The sequence below is a fragment of the Drosophila bipectinata genome, chromosome 4 (genome assembly GCF_030179905.1).
Source record: "Drosophila bipectinata strain 14024-0381.07 chromosome 4, DbipHiC1v2, whole genome shotgun sequence".
NCBI classification, from domain to species: domain Eukaryota; kingdom Metazoa; phylum Arthropoda; class Insecta; order Diptera; family Drosophilidae; genus Drosophila; species Drosophila bipectinata.
The window spans coordinates 11,978,980-11,999,156 of NC_091740.1; the positions used below are offsets into that span (position 1 = coordinate 11,978,980).

Here is a 20,177-nt window from a genome sequence, read left to right on the forward strand (position 1 = left end):
ACAAAAACAGAAGAAGAAGAGAGCCAATGCCAAGGTCTCTACAGTCACATCCGAAAACAATGATGTGAGCTCAGTGAAAAGTTTTGGAGCGGTTTCGCCACGATTTTCGGTGAATTTCCGGGATATTGAGGACTCAATTAGACCCTTTAGCGGTGACGACACGCTTGCAGTGGAAGTGTGGGTGCATGATTATGAGGACATGGCTTCAATTATGTACTGGGATGATCTTCAAAAGTTTATTTTCGCGAAACGGTCACTCAAATGTCTTGCCAAAATGTTTATAATGAGTGAACGTGGTATAAGAAGCTGGCAAATGTTAAAAAATGCTCTGATCAACGAGCTTAAAGCGGAAGTGAATGGTGCACAAATACATAAAATGCTGTCTGAGAGAAAAATTAAAAACAGTGAAAGCGTGCAAGAATATCTTCTTAAAATGAAAGAGATTGCTTCTGGTGGAAGCGTAGACAGCAGTGCGCTTATGCAATATGTGATCGATGGCATAAACGATCTAAGCGTTAAGTTGAAGTGCTATGCAAAAATTCGCCAAAAATCCGGAAAATTCTTTTGAAATATGCCCATAATTGTTGCAATTAAAACCCTTTCGGCCGTTACTTCGATTAGCGCACTGAGCGGATGTATGCCCTAAAGCACCGCAGTTAAAACAGTTTACTTTTTTTGGACCGGACACGTCTTTATGGCCATAAGTCAGGACGAGAAGTTTAAATATTTAAACGCGAAAGACAGTAGTGGCCATAAAGACGTGTCCGGTCCAAAAAAAGTAAACTGTTTTAACTGCGGTGCTTTAGGGCATACATCCGCTCAGTGCGCTAATCGAAGTAACGGCCGAAAGTGTTTTAATTGCAACAATTATGGGCATATTTCAAAAGAATGCACCGTTGGCAAAATCGAACCGGTAGCAAATCTGATCAATATGCGTAAAGTTTCTGAGGAAAAATTATCGATGTGTAAGGAGACTCGTATGCAGCTTAATAAGTATACGGCCCTGATTGACACTGGCAGCAAATACAACATTATGAGTGAAACAGTCTACGTGAGTTTAAATAAGCCAATGCTGAATGCCGTAAACATTGTTCTCGTCGGGTTCGGAAATCAAAACAGATGAAAACCGTTCGGTTCATTTGAAGAAGAGTTCGAAGTGGACGGGCAAGTCTTTCGAGAAAACTTTCTTGTAGTTTCATCTAATTTTTTGGACGTTGAAGTTGTGTTAGGGGCAGAATTGTGTAACAATGTTGTGTACAAGGACAACTAGGACTTGGATGTGGAAATAGGGGCGTTAATGAAAATCAATGTTGATAATGATGAAAACGTGAACATTAACATTGACAAAGAAGCAAGTTTCGAAGCACAACGCGAAGTAAACGACTTAATTAAAAACTATAAGCCTGTGAATACGAAGTCAACCAACGTTGTTATACGTATCGTTTTGAAGGATGACACTCCTGTGCACTCGCGTCCTCGTCGATTCGCATTTTCCGAGCGATGTGTCATTGATGATCAAGTTGAACAGTGGCTAAAAGACGGTATCATTGAACATTCTGAGTCCGAGTACAGCAGTCCAGTCGTTCTCGTGAAGAAACGTGATAATTCAGCACGTCTATGCATCGATTACAGGAGAATAAATAAGGTAATAGTACGAGTTTTATTTCCCAGGCCCCTGATTGAGGACCAATTGGATCGTCTTTAAAATGCACACATATTTAGTACACTGGATCTAAAAAACGGATTTTTCCACGTAAACGTTGAGAAGGACAGCCGCAAGTTTACATCCTTCGTAACGCACAATGGCCAGTACCAGTTTCTTAAAGTCCCATTTGGTCTCACGAATTCTCCAGGTGTGTTTCAAAGACACGTCAACGCCATCTTTCGAGATTTGACTCGTTCTGGTATTCCGATTCCATATGTAGTAGGGATGTCGGAAATATATCAAAATATCGATATATCGATATATTTTCTCTTAAAAAAATATTATTATCGTGATATTTTTTGGGCAAAAATAGTCGATAATAATATTTTTGAGTTGGTGTTCTCCGATATTTGTTGCGAAAGAAAGGAAATGCAGGTTTACTTGAGTATGCCATTTTGTAGTTGGGAGACAAATCCGTTGGAATTCTGGTACTCACAAATTTCAACGATGCCGATGCTAGCGAAGGTTGCTTTAAGTTTTCTTATCACGCCTGGAAGTTCGGTTCCATCTGAACGGTTGGCTTCTGCCATTAAATGTATTGTCTGTGACTCCCGTAGTCGAATGACAGACCAGCATATAACCGAAAGAGTTTTTTTTAAATCATTGAAGAAAGATTTATTTTGTAATTAAGAGTAATTAAGAGCATTAAATAAGAGAATTAAGTAATTAGAATTATTAAGTACATATTCCATGAATTCCATGAAACTTTTTTTTTTTGTATTAAGTTTTTTTTATAAATAAATTTGAATACAATGTCCTTAATAATTTTGTTATTTTTTATTTCAAAGAACTTAAATAAAAGTTGCTTGAGAGTGGGTATAAATATTTGTTGTTTTTTCAATTCACTTTTTGAATAAAAAAATATGTCTTATTTGCAGTTCATGGCGGATGAAAACACATATTAAAACCTTTTTTTAAATTTAAAAATAACCTTTTTTCAAATTTAGCTGACTATAAAAAATATCGAAAATACTCGATATACCGATTTTTTTGGGTGATATTTCTGAATATTATCGATTGATATTTTTTTCACAGCAAATATCATCAATACGATATTTTTTCAAAAACCAACAACCCTAATATGTAGACGACATTATAGTTCCTGCTGAAAACGAAAGACAAGCTGTTACCAATCTGAAAATTGTTATTCGACGTTGTGAAGAGTTCGGGTTAGTAATCAATCTCAAAAAATGCTGCATTTTGAAGAAGAAAATCGAGTTTGCAAAAGATTGCTATCTCTGACGAAAAAACAAAAGCCGTGACGAAGTTTCCGGTTCCGACAAATCAAAAGCAACTTCAAAGCTTTCTGGGTTTGGTTGGGTATTTTAGGAAGTTTATTCTTGATTTTTCGATCATCGCGAAACCTTTAACTGATCTTTTAAGGCGCGACGCAAAGTTTGTCATTACTGATAGAGAGATTGCTGCTGTTGATAAGCTTAAGAATTTGATTTCACAAAAGCCGGTGCTTAAGATCTTCCATCCCCAACATGAAACGGAGTTGCACACAGATGCGTCGATCGATGGTTTCGGAGCAGTCCTACTTCAAAAATGTCCCTCCGATAGTCAGATTCATCCAGTCTATTATATGAGCAAGAAAACGACTGATGCTGAGAGAAAGTTTTCCAGTTATGAGTTAGAAGTATTGGCGGTGGTTGAAGCTCTTAGAAAATTTAGAGTTTATCTTCTCGGTATGAACTTCAAATTGATTAGCGATTGCAACGCATTCACCAAGACCATGGAGAAAAGAGAAGTGTGCACTAGAGTCGCTCGTTGGATTCTCGAACTTCAAGAGTTTACCTTCGACGTGGAGCACAGATCGGGAACACGTATACGTCATGCTGACGCTTTAAGCAGATACCCTGTAATGATGATCTCCGACGAAACATTGCACAGTCAGTTAAGACATATACAGTCGCAGGATGAGGAGCTGAAGGCGATTATTGACATCCTGAATGAGAAGCCGAGTCACAATAATTTTTTCATGAATTCTGGTCTCCTTTACAAGCTAGTTGACGACGATGAGCTGATAGTTGTGCCACCAGTTTTTCAACGCGAAATTATCAGGCAGGCGCATGAAAGAGGACATTTTTCTGTAAAGAAAACCAAAGAAATTATATCCAAGAAGTATTTCATTCCGAAACTGGAAGAAAAAATACAACGGCAGATCAGATGCTGCATTCCATGCATCGTCTCTAACCGTAAGCTTGGTAAAAAGGAAGGAGAGTTGCATCCTTTGCCGAAAGAAGCGGAACCACTTCACACGTTTCATATTGATTTCTTAGGGTTCTTAGGGTGATTTCGTTGATTTTCTTAGTGATTTCTTATCAACACATAAGGCGTATAAACACATTCTAGCCGTTATTGATGGGTTTACCAAATTCTGCTGGCTGTATCCAACCAAAACAACTTCTTCAAAAGACGTCATCGCTAGGCTGGAGGCACAGAGCGCAATTTTTGGCAACCCTGTGCACATCATCTCCGACCGTGGTACTGCCTTCACATCCGACGAGTTTAAGCAGTATTGTAGCAAAAAAAAAAACGAACTTCATGCAATAACGACTGGCCTTCCTAGAGCAAACGGACAAGTGGAGCGCCTCAATGCAACAATCATATCAGTCCTATCCAAACTATCCATCGAGGACCCCAGCAAATGGTACAAATTTGTGAGCAATGTTCAGCAAACAATTAACTCGACGTACTGTATGAGTATACACACAACTCCATTTGAACTACTTGTAGGCGTAAAGTTGCGGACAAAAACTGACGTACAGATTAAGGAAATTATACATCAGGAGTTGATCCAAGCGTTTCAGGATCATAGAGACGATAGCCAAGCAACAGATTCTTGTCATGCAGGACGAAAGAACAAGCACACGTATAATCTCAGACGCAAACCTGCAGCAAAATACAAAGTCGGCGATATTGTTGCTTTAAAGCGTACTCAACTTGGCGGTGGGCTTAAGTTGAAGCCAAAGTTTTTGGGACCTTACCGAGTTACAAAGGTGAAGCCGAAAGATACCTACGATGTATCGAAAGATACTGTATCTGCTGATGGGCCGAGATTCACTACCACTTGTGCTGAGTACATGAAGCCGTGGGTTCGTCTAGGTCTTGAGGACGACGACGACGACGCATTCGGGACGAATGCATAGAAGGATGGCCGAGTTGTGGGAATGGGTCTGGCAGCGCTGTTTCCACCTATCCCATCCCTATCGTGGATTGGGGAGAGTTCTGAACGAGAACACGCCGACGAGAGACGCGAGATTACGACGAGCAGCAGAACAATTAAACAAAGACGAAAAAGGCGCGATTAAAACCAATTAAAAACGTGTAACTTACTTTATATTCTATAAATTTCAATCTATAATCAATTAAACATTACAATAAAACATTAAAATAAAACTAGTGGGACTTTCTCATTTTACAAGGAAAACACCTATCCCACAAATATTTATAAAAGGTACCTACGAAATTTGTAAGTCCTCTTTTGTTTCGTTGAGCAATTTTGATTCCGTTCATTTCTCTATTTAATTTTTCTTTTAGATATTGAATCAAAACGTTCAAATTCTCGTGTTTGTTCCATTAGATTTTTATAAGTTTTTTTAGTTTTAGTTAAATTGACTGTGAGACAATGATATTCATAATTAGTGGGCAGATCTGTGTTACCTGTTTGGAAAATGAAGTATCTATTTTTTGCTTGGATTGGATTGATATCTATGTTCTGACACACGGAGTATATATAAAACATAATAAAATAAAAGATAATTTTATTAAGCTGGGTTGTCTTCCGATGGAAATCTGGAATAATTATATTTGCTGGTATTAATTTTCTTCTTCTTTGTGAATTTCGATTTATAGTGAGTGATTTTTCTACCTCTATTTTTTTCTACATAATGTTTTTCGTCAGTTTGGGTAATTTGGCCTGTCTTCCGAAAATGATTTGTTGTTGTAGATTTTACAAGTGGGGCTTGTCTATACCTAGTATCAATATCGAATGTATGACGATTTTTATTAAGCTTGTTTATTTTCTGTGTTTTATTCACTGTTCTGCCTGTAGAGCTATGTTTTGTTTTATGATTATAAATATAAAAAATTGTTTCAAATTTAGTAATTATATTTTCAGGATTCCGTTCAATATTTATAATTCTTAATTAATCGTCAGAAACGCCATTTTTACTTGTGGTTTTAGTTATTTTTACATCTTCTGATTGCAGCCAATGTTTCAATGCTGAGCACATAAATGTGGAGTCTTTGTCGGCTTTAATTTCTTTTGGTTTACCCATTTCATTAAATACCCAGAGTAATGCCCTTTTTGCTTCTAACCACTCCCTACTGTTGACATTTATTAAAGCAGCATATTTGGAATAAATATCAATGCAAGATAAGAATTGTTTATTATCGATCATGTAAAAATCTATAACATATTTTTCTCTGGGGTTAAAGGTTTCTGGGGTTAATTCAAATGTAGGTTTTGTATCTCTGTGTTGTGTTTTAGCGAGGTTACAAATTTCACACTCATTTATAATATTTTGAATTAATCTCTGATAATCGGGAAAATAATATTTTTCTTTAAAGATGCTTGTTTGTTTTTCTATTCCTGGATGTAATAATTCTACGTGAGCTTTAAGGACATTTTCCTTGAATTCGGCGAATGTTTGGACATCTGTTAATATTGTACTGGTTTTCATAACTTTGGTTAAGTTATTTGGGCTGATAATCTCTATATAAGCATTTTGAAATATTATGAAGTCCATTTCACAAGGAAAATAGATAACACTTTTTTTGGAGCATAAATATTCTTTAATTAATTCTTTTGCATATTCATGGGTCATTTCTTTATACATTATTTTAAGGTTAGTTTTATGAAAGTATTGAGTCAGTATAACTTCATTTGAATTTCCTCTATGAAATTCAATTTGTCTATTGTAATAGTTTAAAGGTCTTTCCGTTATTTCTATATAATTCTGATTATTTTCTTGTGCACTATGAACTGTTGCTATTGTGGGTAATGCCTGGGCACTATCAGGTTATTCTCCTAAACAATTTTTTTCTAGCTTTACTCTTGACAGAGCATCAGCTACCTGGTTTTCCTTTCCCGGCAAATATTTAATAGTGAAGTCAAACTCTTTTAATTCTCCATCTTTGTTGTTTCATATTTGGTTCTTTTATATTATGAAGCTAAACTAATGGTCTATGATCGCTAAGAATTTCGAATTTTCTACCAAAGAGATAAGACCTAAAATATTTAGTGGCCCAGACTATAGCCAAAAGTTTTTTTTTCTATTGCTGAATAATTAATAATAATAATAATTTTTGTATTGCCTCAATTTTTTTGGGGTTTGGCTTTTTTCCTTCTGTTGTTATTATATGTCCAAGGAATTCGGTTTGACGCCAAAATAATAAGAGGAATCAAAGGCTCAGCCAATTTAGCAATCCCTCAAACCAAACCCTCTCTACATCAGAGAAATGTTCCTTGGTGGAGCAAACTCTGCAGGATTTAAGGCAACAAAAAGCAATCTCTTTGGCACGCATACAAACAAACTCAGAGCACCGCTTCTCTAATTTCTTACAGAAAATCTAACGCTCTGTTCAAATAAAATTCAAAAAAAGCAAAACGGGAATTCTTTGAAAGATTCACTTCTAATATAACCCATCTATCATCGACCAAGAAAACTTGGGCTGACCTAAATCGCTTGATAGGTAATTTTCCAAATAACCTCAGGCCAATAAAATATAACAACGAGAATCTCAACCACTCCGTAGACATAGGCGATGCATTTGGGAACTTTTGGTCGGACTACTCTAAGGACGGCAATTTCTCAGGAATACACACCCACCAAATTGTCGACCGCCTCCACAGACCTTGACTCAAATTTTTCTCTTAGTGAGCTTGAATATGCACTTCAGCATGCGAAAGGGAAAACACCCGGTATAGACCGAATTTCATACCCAATGCTGAAACAGTTGCCCTCCGAGGCCAAATACCGCCTATTAGAAATGTGTAACTCCATGCTCGCTACCCTCATGTGTGGAAATCCGCCGTAATTATCCTTATCCTAAGACCTAACAAACCAACACATGAAATAACATCATTTAGACCTATTTCTTTACTCCCATGTTTAAGCAAGACCTTAGAAAAAATGCTAGCCAAAAGGTTAATGTGGTTCATTACGAAACATAAACTTATCAGCCCCCACCAAACGGCTTTTAAGCAATAGCATAGCACTATTGATTCCCTCCTGCATCTCCACCATTACGAATCGGATGCCCTTTCTACCAAAAATCATGTTACCATATTGGCAACTGATTTTGAAAGGGCATTCGATCGCGTAGGGGTGCATACAGTATTGGCTCAACTTTCTCGGTGGGGGGTAGGTCAAAAGACCTTCAACTTAGCGAAGGCTTTCATGATCAACCGTTCTATCCGTGTAAGAGTTAACAACATTCTATCTTAATTCTATACTCTCCACAATGAGATCCCACAAGGATCGCCCCCCTCTGCGGTACGGTTCAAGATCGCCTTCCAGTCCTTAAACAACATAATATTAAGACATAAGCATATTGAACTGGCAATTTATGCAGACGATGCCATAATTTTTAGCAATTTTTCCGATATGGAGAAGTATCACTGCCACTGGTTTTAAAACTTTTTTAGTACTCGACTAATATTCTTGGACGAAAATGCTCTCTGGCCAAAAAGTGGGTGAACAAATCGTCTTGAACATCAGCGCTGGCACCCGAATTTTGAAAGAAGACGTGTGCCTTATATAAGAATATTTAAATTTATGAATTTCCTCAACCTTTGTCCCCAACCAGGAAATGTCGGTAAATTGCTCATTTGTACTGAGAAATTCGGACGGTGAATTGTTCTTAGTTCTAGCCTTTGGAGTGGCCAGAGATATGTGCGGCTGCTTTAATGTCGGCTGAGGAGGCTGGGGCGGATCACAAATACCGGATTTCTTACGCTCAGGTGACTCATTTAGCAGCTGAAGCCGCAAAGTTGTGGATTTTGCCTTGATTTTGACAATAACTTTGGTCTTGCTTTAACATACCTACATACGTCAGTTAGAATGAGAATGACCATATGTCCCTTCATACCGAACTTGTAGCACAACGCATCGCGAAACTGGCACTTTTCTCTTGAGTGAGAATAACCACAGCCAGAGCACGGATTTAAATGCGTTTTTGTTTGATTTTGTCAAACAAAAGCCTTTACCAAGCCTTTACAAAGATTTTGAAAGATTTTTTTGAAGTTAAAATAATAAAACACCGCACCACGAAAAAAGATTTTTTATAAGTACAAATATTTATACACCGCCCCACGAAAGGAAGTAAGCTTTTTGCTTCCAATCTGCACTGACCGAATATGCGTAAAAATTTTGCGAAAATTGTTCGAGATATGACTCCCAGGATTGTAGATCTTTCTCAAATACGTTAAACGGAACGTCTACGTCTATATGTCATAGATTCATCCGCGCGTACCGATAAGCTCAAACCTGCTGCGGCATTTTTTATTAACATTTCTTGCATCCATTTACGTTGCTGCTCCAATATAGTCGTTGTAAATCCCTGCTGTTGAGCAAGGACTGTTTATAATAAGCTAGTATCTGTCGGCATCTTCATGAATATCAACGACTACGTGACACGATTTTCTTTTTTCTTCGTTAATGATGTGAGGCTATAAACTAATCTTTATTAAGTGTGTATAAATCAATGGGCGGCAAACCTCTTATTTTCCATAGCACGCGTGCATAGGGTAGGAAGCGCTGCCGGAACACTGACAGTGTGAACACTTTCAAATTTTTTTATTTTTCACTTTCATTTTGACTCATTTGACAGCCCAAACTTAAAAATTCAAATTTTTCCACTAAGAAAAATATTTTTTAGAAATTGGGTTGTAAAAATAAAATAACAAAACTACATTTTTTTCGCTCAGTGAATGCTCTGCTCTCATTGTTTTTCTCTGCTTCGCATACACTCAAATTTTAAACATGTGTGGGTTTTGCCCCACCACTGGTATAAATATATACGAATTTACAGAGTTGCCCATAATGTAAGAGAATACAAAGTATGGTGACGTTAGTACAAAAGTGGAGAGTAAAGGTTTTTTTTTTAAATTGCGTAGACTTATATAACAGTAGGTATCACAAAATGATCTTCTCTGTCTTCAGAAATATTCTTGATCAAGTTGTCGATATTTCCAGAAAAACCAAAATTTGGTTATGTTGTCTATCGAGCAATCCAAAACAACACAACAAACTCCTCCTTGCTTGAGTTGAATCTATGGACTTGTTTTATGTTTATCTGGAGACTATTCTTTAAATTAGCGTTATTTTATTTTATCGTACATCTCTTCTCTTGAAATGTGTTCCTAATCCCTTAGTTTTATGGCAGGTAAAGGATATAGACGGCCGATTCTGGATGTTCCAACTTATTTACTTCGTGCAAGATAACAAGGGATAACAGAGAGACAAACATGCTTATATGGACTCAGGAGATGATCCAGATCCTAAGTTGATGTATCATGTCCGTCTGTCCATTGTCTGTCTTTTTGTACGCGAACTAATCTCTCAGTGTTGAAGCTTTCGACTTGAAACTTTGCAGTCACCCTTATTATCTTTCCATATATATAAGTCGCAGCGGGATCGGCTGACTATATAACTGAACCATATAACTGAACGCTCGCCTACTGAACATAGCTCACTGAGAGACATGATTGACGTTCGCACAGAGACCCTCATTAACAGACATTGACCGAAAAAAACAATTCAAAAAGTCTGTTCAACACTTTGAATTGTGTTCGATGCACATTGGTGCAATCTGTACTTTTTGAATGAAACAATATTTTTTTTTAATAATTTATTTTCTATTATATTTATTTGGGTTTTGGGTACTTATTGAATTGCGTCGTTTACTTCGAATAAATTGTTAAGCTGAAAATGTTCTCTCCACAGATACTAGAGTAGCCGGTATGGGCAATACTACATGTGCACGCGCACTAAAGTTTGGCGGCTTAGCCTTACATTCGTATAAAAATGTTTAATGGTAAACTTCACTCTCTCACTTTCTCTTAAGCGAACGGTCGTGTTTTTTTTTTTTTGTGCGCACTGCGTTTTATGATAAATATTGGTAAACCGGTGTTTACTCACTTAATGAATTGAATATATTGAGAATCTTAAGAATCTTAAGCTTAAACCGTATCGCTTCGCGAGTGCTGTGGTATATTTGGAGTCGAATAAATAATTTGTACAATTTCAATTCCAAGCATAGCTCAGCTCTGCTTCTTCCCCGACTTATCTCTATTTCTGCATTTTTCTTTTGCACTCTCAAAAGCTCCCACTTCGGCTTCCTATTTGGCACAGTGGTTCAAGGTATTGTGTTTTTTAACTTTTTTATATATTAATTTTGTTTTATAAATTTAAAAAAAATGGAATTTAAAATTGTCTGCGCTATGAAGTCTTGTAACAAGACAATTTCCACATCCCAGCCTACCATCCATTGCTGGTTATGTGAAAACGTCGTGCACGCCAAGTGTGCCGGGTTCACTGCCTCAGTTTCGGAAGCCATTTCTCGTAGGACTGGTATACACTATTGTTGTGAAAATTGTCGTGCTGTCAAAGGCGAAATGAGGTCGTTTATGACAGACCAAAAATGGATTTAAAGAGTTGATCACTGGTTTTCGTAAAGTCAATGACCAACTCTGTGCGCTTGACACTCAGTTTAGCAGCCTTCAGCAGCCGCTCATATCTCTGGCCACCCCAAGGGCCAGAGCTGAGAAAAATTCGTCCTAATTTCTCAGGGAAAATGAGCAATTATCTGATATGTCCGCCATGGCATCCCTTCAAGTAATGCCACAGGTCCTAGTGAACGAAACCCCTGTTAGAGTCACCTAAAAGGGTATTCCAAAGTCCGGACCACCGGCACCGACTGATGCTGCAGTTCTCGTACCTGCGACACCAAAACCCTTACAGGTGATTCCTCCATCGAAACATATATTTGTTTCTCGGCTTGCCCCTGATACTTCAGAGATTGATACTTTCGACCTCAGGGTGGAGTTCTCATTTCGGTAGACTCTACTCTTGCTTCTGAAGAGGTGAAATCCCAAGAGTTTGGTGACATATAATTTATTTGCGTTAAAATCACTACGTCCGTGAAATCTTTATACATTACGTGTTCATATATACCGCCTATGTCTGAACCGCCTACATATTGGCAGCATTTGTCCGCTATTCGACACGTCTTTAATCTTATGACGGATCGTGACCAACTTGTAGCGGTGGGCGACTTTAATATCCCAGAATTAAAGTGGTCCAACGTCGATAACTCATCATCTTCGTCACTTATCACTCACCATGACTTCACCGCGGGCATGTTTGACATGTCCCTAGGTCAGATTAACCATGTAAGAAATTCGTAAGGTCGGCTTTTAGACTTATGTTTTGTATCTAATCCTGATGGTACCGCTCTCTCCAGAGCTTTTCCCCTTTCAACCCCAGAGGATCCATATCACCCCATATCCATATATCAGCTGATTTTCAGAAACTTAATAGCCTTATCGATACATACATATGACTGGTCCGATATTCTGGCATGCACTGATCTTAACGTCACTTTAGAAAAATTTTTCCGTACTTTAAATAAATTTTTTGACTCCTGTGTGTCATGGAAATATCCGTCCGCTTCAAAAAATCCTCCTTGGTATACAAGGTGCCTCACTAACCTAAAAAATATTAAAATTAGGCTCTAACTAAAATACAAAAAAACCTGCAGTAGTGTTGATTTTTCAAGATACCTACTAGCTCGGTCAAATTTTACCGTGCGTAACGCTGAATGTTACAGTTATTATATTGACCGCTGCCGGATACAATTTGCCTCTGCGACCTCTGACCTCTGATCCGCAGAATTTTTTCAAACAACTTATTCTCTGCCTAAATTGACAGATCAGCCTTACGCATATAACATTCAAGCAGAAAATCTTATTTTCTATCCGTTTTTTTCTGAGAACATCTTATTATCTGGTCTTTTAAGGGTAAAACCCATTTATTCGCAAGGCCCTGACGGAGTACCAGGCTGTGTGCTAAAATACTGCGCCAGGGCTCTGTGCAAACCTCTTCTAAGACTTTTCAACTTATCTTTGGAAACCTCGATTTTTCCCCTTTAGTGGAAGGAATCATTCATAATTCCCCTACAAAAAAAAGGGAAAAAGTCCGAGGCTGCCAACTACAGAGGCATCTCTAAGTTGTCGGAAATTCCAAAGTTATTTGAAAAATTAATTACCCCCCAATTGCAACACCTTTGCTCTTCGATTATCTCTCCCTGTCAGCATGGCTTTATTAAGCGTCGCTCCACCACCACAAACTTATTGGAGTTGACATCCTTTGTCATAGATGGCTTTTGTAAGGGATAACAAACCGATGTAATTTACACAGACTTCAGCAAAGCATTTGATTCAGTTAATCACTCACTCTTGTTGAGTTAACTGAATATGCTGGGTTTTCCTAAAGTTCTCTTAACGTGGATCTCCAGCTACCTAGATGGAAGGACACAAAGAGTCTTATTTAAAAACATACAGTCCCGTCTGGTCCGTGCTAGATCTATCAATACAATCCATCTCTACCCAATGCAATCTTCAGTCTGACCCTTGATAACTTTCAAAATGGTGTTTAGCTAATGATCTAATACTTAACCAATCAAAATGCAAGCATATGTCTTTTTATCGTTCTTGCCCTCTGCAAGCTTCATATTCTATTAATGGGATTGCCTTAGAGAATATAACCCAGGTTAATGATCTTGGCGTTCTATTAGACATTAAACTTAAATTTTCCGACCATATTTCACTAATGGTTAATAAGGCTAAAGGAGTCCTTGGTTTTATCAAAAGGTGGTCAAAAGAATTTAATTACCCCTTAGAGGTTTATACTGGGATGCCAATCTTCAGCTTCCATCCTACAGTAGCAGACTTTTACTTATAAACTTACCTAGCTTAACAAATCGTAGGACAATGCTCGGTGTAGTTTTTCTGCATAACCTTATTAACGGGGATGTAGATAGCCAGCATTTACTAACACGTATAAAATTTGACATTCCTAATAGAAGGACTCGAAACTTTAGTCCTCTGTTCCTTAGCCATTGTAGTTCGACATATGCACTGCATGACCCTTTTAGGGTATTATGTTCGAACAATGGTCTCTCCTCTATTACATCTCTTTCCTGTCGCTCTAATTTAAAATATAGAATTTAAAATTTCCTTGCTAACTCTTCTTAGCTTAACAAATTTCAAATAGCTTAATATGTACTAACAAATCGTTTCTCGAGCGCCTCTCGGTCGTCTGGGCCTCTAAGCTTTATAAGGAATACAGGAAAGCCAGCTGATGCTCTTATTGATGCACAAGCCATTTCCAAATTCTGAAAGACCGCGAAAAAAAAAAAAGAAAAACGATGATACATTTTGTCAAAGTTCAATTTTGTTTATATCCCGTCCCATTTTCGTTTAAATTATTTTTTCGGAATATCCAGATGTCACAAAGGCAACACCCACTAACTTTCACATACAATTTTTTTTTTTTTTTTTATGAACGTTGCTTTTATTTCTTGAATCTTCTCTTTGCGAGACGAACAAAAGGTGTGTCAAATCTTATATTTATGCCCTTGCAAAGGGTATTATAATTTTGTCCAAAAGTGTGCAACGCAGTGAAGAAGATATCTCCGACCCTATAAAGTATATATATTCTTGATCAGGATCACCTCCTGAGTTGATATGAGCATGTCCGTCTGTCCGTCTGTCTGTCTGTCCGTTTCTACGCGAACTAGTCTCTCAGTTTAAAAGCGTCTTAAAACTTTGCACACATCCTTCTTTCCTTTGCACGCAGTATATAAGTCGGAACGGCCCGGATCGGCCGACTATATCCTATAGCTGCCATATAACTGATTGATTGGAAATGGTATAACTTTGGTGTTTTTAGAGTTAGAGAGTTCAAATTAGACACGAGAGCTATCTTTGGCAAAACATTACGACATGCCAAATTTCATAAGGATCGGCCAACTATATCCTATAGCTGCCATAGAACTGAACGATCGGAAATGGTTTTTGGTAGAAATACCAACTTTGGTACTTTTGAAGATAGAAGTTTGGGACTTTTTTTTTAGATTTTTTATTTTAGTTTTTTGATTATACCCTTGCAGAGGGTATTATAATTTTGTCCAAAAGTGTGCAACGCAGTGAAGAAGACATCTCCGACCCTATAAAGTATATATATTCTTGATCAGGATCACCTCCTGAGTTGATATGTGCATGTCCGTCTGTCCGTCTGTCCGTCTGTCTGTTTCTACGCAAACTAGTCTCTCAGTTTTAAAGCTATCGTCTTGCACACACCCTTCTTTCCTTTGCACGCAGTATATAAGTCGGAACGGCCCGGATCGGCCGACTATATCCTATAGCTGCCATATAACTGATTGATCGGAAATGGTATAACTTTGGTTTTTTTAGAGTTAGAGAGTTCAAATTGTACACGAGAACTATTTTTGACAAAATAATAATATGACATGCCAAATTTTATAAGGATCGACCGACTATATCTTATAGCTGCCATATAACTGAACGATCGAAAATGACCCAACTTTCGTGATTTTGAAGATAGAAAGCTGAAACTAAGTACAAATTCTATTTTTGGTCAGTTGATCAAACCTACCAAATTTCATTAGGATCGGCCGACTATATCCTATAGCAGCCATATACCTGAACGATCGGAAATGGTATTTGGTTGAAATATCGTTTTTTTTGAAAATAGAAGCTTGGGACATTTTAAATTTTTTTTATTTTAGTTAATTGGTTTTATTATGATGTAATCATAAGGATCGGCCAACTATATCCGATGTTTGCGATATATATCCGGTTTTAACTGCAAGGGTATATCAACTTCGGCTCCGCCCGAAGTTAGCTTTCCTTTCTTGTTTTAACTTAACTTACAGTCATACAGTCATACAGTCATATTTACTGATACGGAGTTAGTCAGCCCTAAAAATCGATTGCTGGGTTGGGAGGTCGTTGCGTCTAAGGCGGGATACGCTAGAAACCCGAGTCAACCCAGTTTTTCTTTGTATGACTCTTTTTGCTTCTGGATTTCGTCTTTCACTGCGAGGATGCCCAGATCCCGGTGGATGTTTTCGATGCGAACTTACCAAGGTGCCCCTGTGATAGTTCTCAAGATTTTTGATTGCGCTGTATGATGTCTATGTTGCTGCTGCTCGGGTTCCCCCATAGCTGGGAGCCATACGTCCAGATTGGCTTCAGGACTGAATTGTACAGTAGTAACTTGTAGTCCAGGCACAGTGGCGATCGTGAGTTTATGGTCCAGTGTAGGCTGCTGGCTTTCAGTTTTAGGTGCATCTTTTTGCATTCGATGTGCTTACGCCAGGTAAGTCGTCTATCAAGGTGGACGCCAAGGAACGTTACTTCGTTAGCTTGAGGGATCTGCATACCGTTTAGTAGAAGCGGAGGGCATGTTTGTCTATTAAGAGTAAACGTTATATGTTTACACTTTTGTTCGTATATTTTAATGCGCCAGTCGGACAGCCACCTTTCCACTATTATGAGATGATTAGCCAGTTGGGTTGTTGCCTGCGGAGGGCATGTTTGTCTATTAAGAGTAAACGTTATAATTTTGTGCATGAGTCCGATGAGCCAAACTCGGTCGAAAGCTTGGGATACGTCGAGGAAAATAGCGCTGCAGTATTCTCGCTGTTCGAAGGCTGAGCGTATTTCGGATTGTAATCTATTCACTTGGTTCCATGGTTTCTTCGGAAGCCAAATTGGTGTGCCGGGATAATATTGCAACCTTCCAGATGTGGTATTATGCTAGTTAACAAGCTATTTTCAAACAATTTGGACAAACAAGATAGAAGGCTTATTGGTCTGTATGATGACGGAATTGTGTGGTCTTTTCCAGACTTCGGTATCATTATAATGTTGGATTTCTTTCACTTTTTTGGGAAATAGCCAAGATTAATGATTCCATTAAATAGTTTGCAGACGACCTTTATAGGGCATTTTGGAAGTTCGATCAGCATCTTTGGAATCAATAGGTTACCACCGGGGGCCATTTTTGGTTTTAGCCCTCTTTTAGCCCCTCGATTTCGTTCGGCCGGAATGAAGGTGCGGCTGGCTGAGGGAAGGACTCTGGCTGAATTACTGGCAGGAGGAATGAATTTGAGGCTGGGTTTGGCAGGAAGACACTTTGGAGATGTGCGGCGAATGTTTGAGCTCGGTCTTTGTCGCTGCGAGCCCAGCCCCAATATGGTAATCTGATACCTGGAAGAAGCCTAAAACGTCCACCCGCCCGACGCGTGGTAAAGGAATTTAGCCAATATTTACACCACGGATAGCATGGACGCTATGAGGGAGAACCCCAAAAAGGCCCTACAGGGAGCTGCCGAAGTGCGAGGATAGTCTGAGGACAATAAGCTGAAGTTATTTGAGAAAAGAGTACCTCGATCATCTGGCGACGGAAGAGGACATTGGGATAGCTATGGCCGAGCAGCTCGACGTGGACGGGCAGCTTGGTTCTAATCAGGAACCAGTCAGTGGACCAGTGGACCAGTCAGATCCCGTCACTCCGTAAAAAATGCCTGAGGTCCAGGAGATCTTTACAGCGAGCTCGAGGCAAGAACTCGCAAGATCAGAATACCAAAAAAAAATACCAAAGTTGGTAATTTTACCAAATACCATTTTTGATCGTTCAGTTAAATGACTGCGCTGCGTTTCAGAGCTAGAACGAGCGGGTAATAAGGACAATATTTCATTTTCTGCTCACGGAGAAAGAGGATTAGCTACAAATTCGGGCTTAGATGGGAAACCGCGCAGATCGTTGATCCACGTAGTGAAAGTGCTCTCCAAGAAGCTGTTGCTTTAATTTGGGCAAAAAATCCTTCTCTATGGTTAAGTGCTTGCCAGCCGACTGTTTATGTAAGGCTGTTGGTTCTGGACTAAAAAAAAAACGTTTCGTAGTTAGTGGTTGATAGTCTGGGCGAAGCAAGAAACTCACTTGAAGACGTCTTTCTACCTCGTCGGTTCGATAGAAAATAACTAGTCCTAACTAGTCTAATTTGACTAATAATTTGACTAGTTGCCCGTCAGCCAACGGGTGAAAAAGGGGCTATAGTGCGACTATACTCTCCAGTTTTAAGTTTTAACCAGGCTTATCGTGACAAGCGGACGATGGATCATGATGGACGAACCCTTTCCCGCCTACTCGTGGGACCAAAATATGAACACTACCATACCAAATAAAAACCTAAGTGGAGAACGAAACTCCCCAAAACAGTCCGGAAATGGGGTCAGTGACCCGTCAAACTCCAAGGCTCTCAAAAGCCAAGGAGTTGCTGAGATGGAGAGGCTGGAGGCGGGACGCGCCGGTGCGGAGGAGGTTGCCAAGGCTTTTTCTTCCAAAGCGGGGCTAGCCATGGGACCACCGAACGGCGTGGAGAGGAAGACCCCAGGGTCAACCTCTAAACCAACCGGCGGGGCCCCTAAGGCGAACCCTGGTCTGGGAGCGTCTCACTCGACGCAGCGTAAAGGCTCTTATAAGGATAGGAGAAGAGCAGCCTTCATTTTAATGAGGGCGGACCCATCGGCCGAAGCCAATCCGGACAAGGCCGAGATTATTAAGTGGGCAAGGGAGATCGTGCCCAATTTTAAACCGGGAAACGGGGGTGTGAGGCTGGATCCGAAAAAACGTGCTGGGTGAGACCCTGCCAAGGAGATCGCGCAATGCGTGAAAAGGCAGAGGTTCACGGAGGGAGAAGTCCCCCAGGCTAAGAAGAGGAAGGCCCAGCCGCAGCCGTCCAACCGCTCGTTCCCCGAAGTGACGAAGCGATGAACCCTAATTGGAGTCCTGGACAAGGGCTTCAAGGATGGGCTCATCCCCAAGGACCTTTGGCGACGAGTGGTAAACGAGTTGCATGGGCGCTTCGTGGAGGAGATGCTGCGAAGCGGAGGCCCCCACCAGAATGCGAAGACGCAGGATGGTACCAGGGTAGCGTTAAGGTAATTGCCTGCCAAGACGCGCGATCGGTAGAGACCTACAAGCGTATGGTAGCATCGCTTGGAGAGGTCTACCCTGGAGCTAAGCTGGTGGCGGTTGACTGGGAGGAGATCCTAAGAAAACCGAGGGCGCGAGTGTGGCTCACAGAAAATCCGACCCTAAGACCAACCTAACTATGCTAAGGATGTGCAATCCGACGCTTCCCACGGCTGGAGAGTCGCCAAGGTCGAGAAGGCGGTAGGACTTCGGAGGTAGGTCGTCCTCACCCTCAACGAAGAGACCGTAAAAGCCCTGGAAAGGTCAGAGCACCGGCTGAAGTACGGATTTGAACACGTGACGGTCCGTATTTACAAATTGGATGCGAAGACCCAGCCAGGAAGTATCGGGCTGGAGGAAGACACGCAAGAGCCAGACTTGGAGGAGCCGACCGAAGAGGGGCGACCGGAAGGAATGTCGGAAGGGTACACCTCGGAGGAGAGCGACTTGGCAAGGGCACTTAGTGGAATCGGAATGGAGGAGGACTCTCTGCTGAGCTCCGAGATGGAAGAAGAATTTACTGTGGTGGAGAATTGTAAGAATGCCCCTGACAATCTTGAAGATAAACCTCCATCACAGTAAAGCGGCGTCAGCTGCCCGCCTACACCACCTCGCCGAGAGTGGAGCTGATGTGGCCCTTATCCAGGAACCCTGTATTCTTGGAGACAGGATTATTGGGTTGGGGGCGTCGGAGTCGATACAACAGGTAAAAGGCGATCCTGCGTCCTCACAAAAAAGAACCTTAACCTCTCTTTGCTACCCAATTTCAGTAATGAATACCATGTCGCCACAGCGATAGAGAGCCCAAAGGGTCCCTTAAGGGTGTCTTCGGCGTATTTGAGCCACGACCAGGCCCTCCCACCTCACCCGCTACTCAAACAGCTGGTGGAAGACAGCAGGAAGTATAAGATCGACCTGATCATAGGTTGCGATGCCAACGCCCATCATCATCAGTGGGGAAGCCCTGACACGAGCGAGAAGGGTGAGTCAATCGTCGATTTTTTCCTAGGCTGCAATCTTCTGGTGGGTAGCAGGGGTACAGAACCCACCTTTATAGTCAAGATCAGAAGGGAAGTATTTGACATTACTCTTTACTCTGACTCCCTAGCAGACAAGATTGTTAGATGGGGATTCCTAGAGAAACACTCTTTCTTGGACCATCGATACATAGAATTAGTGGTCAATTTTAAGAACTTTAATCGATTAACGATACGCAACCCGAGAAAAGCAAACTGGGAGCTATACAGAAAAAAACTAGAAAGTTCCTTGGGGAAACCTCCAACAAGGGACGTTGACAGTAGGAAAGTCCTGGATGCCATGGTGGACACGCTTACGGCAGCGTGCGCCAGGGCATTCAATAAAGCTTGTCCCAAAAGTAGATCGGGCAAGACAAACCC

The 20,177-nt window shown here is 40.2% G+C and overlaps 1 protein-coding gene across 3 annotated transcripts in view; it reads right to left on the reverse strand.

Annotated features, from left to right (window-relative positions):
* LOC122322090 (fibulin-1) overlaps nt 1–20,177 on the reverse strand; it is a 608,226-nt gene that overhangs the window by 7,373 nt on the left and 580,676 nt on the right. Inside the window, exon 13 of one of the 3 annotated variants that reach the window (XM_070282404.1) lies at nt 5,461–5,503. The exons of the other annotated variants lie outside the window; for them this stretch is intronic. Within the exon in view, the coding sequence (XP_070138505.1) occupies nt 5,476–5,503 (28 nt within the window). The 3' untranslated portion in view covers nt 5,461–5,475. Of the gene's footprint in view, nt 1–5,460; nt 5,504–20,177 lie in introns of those variants that run through there. 3 annotated transcript variants of the gene reach the window in all.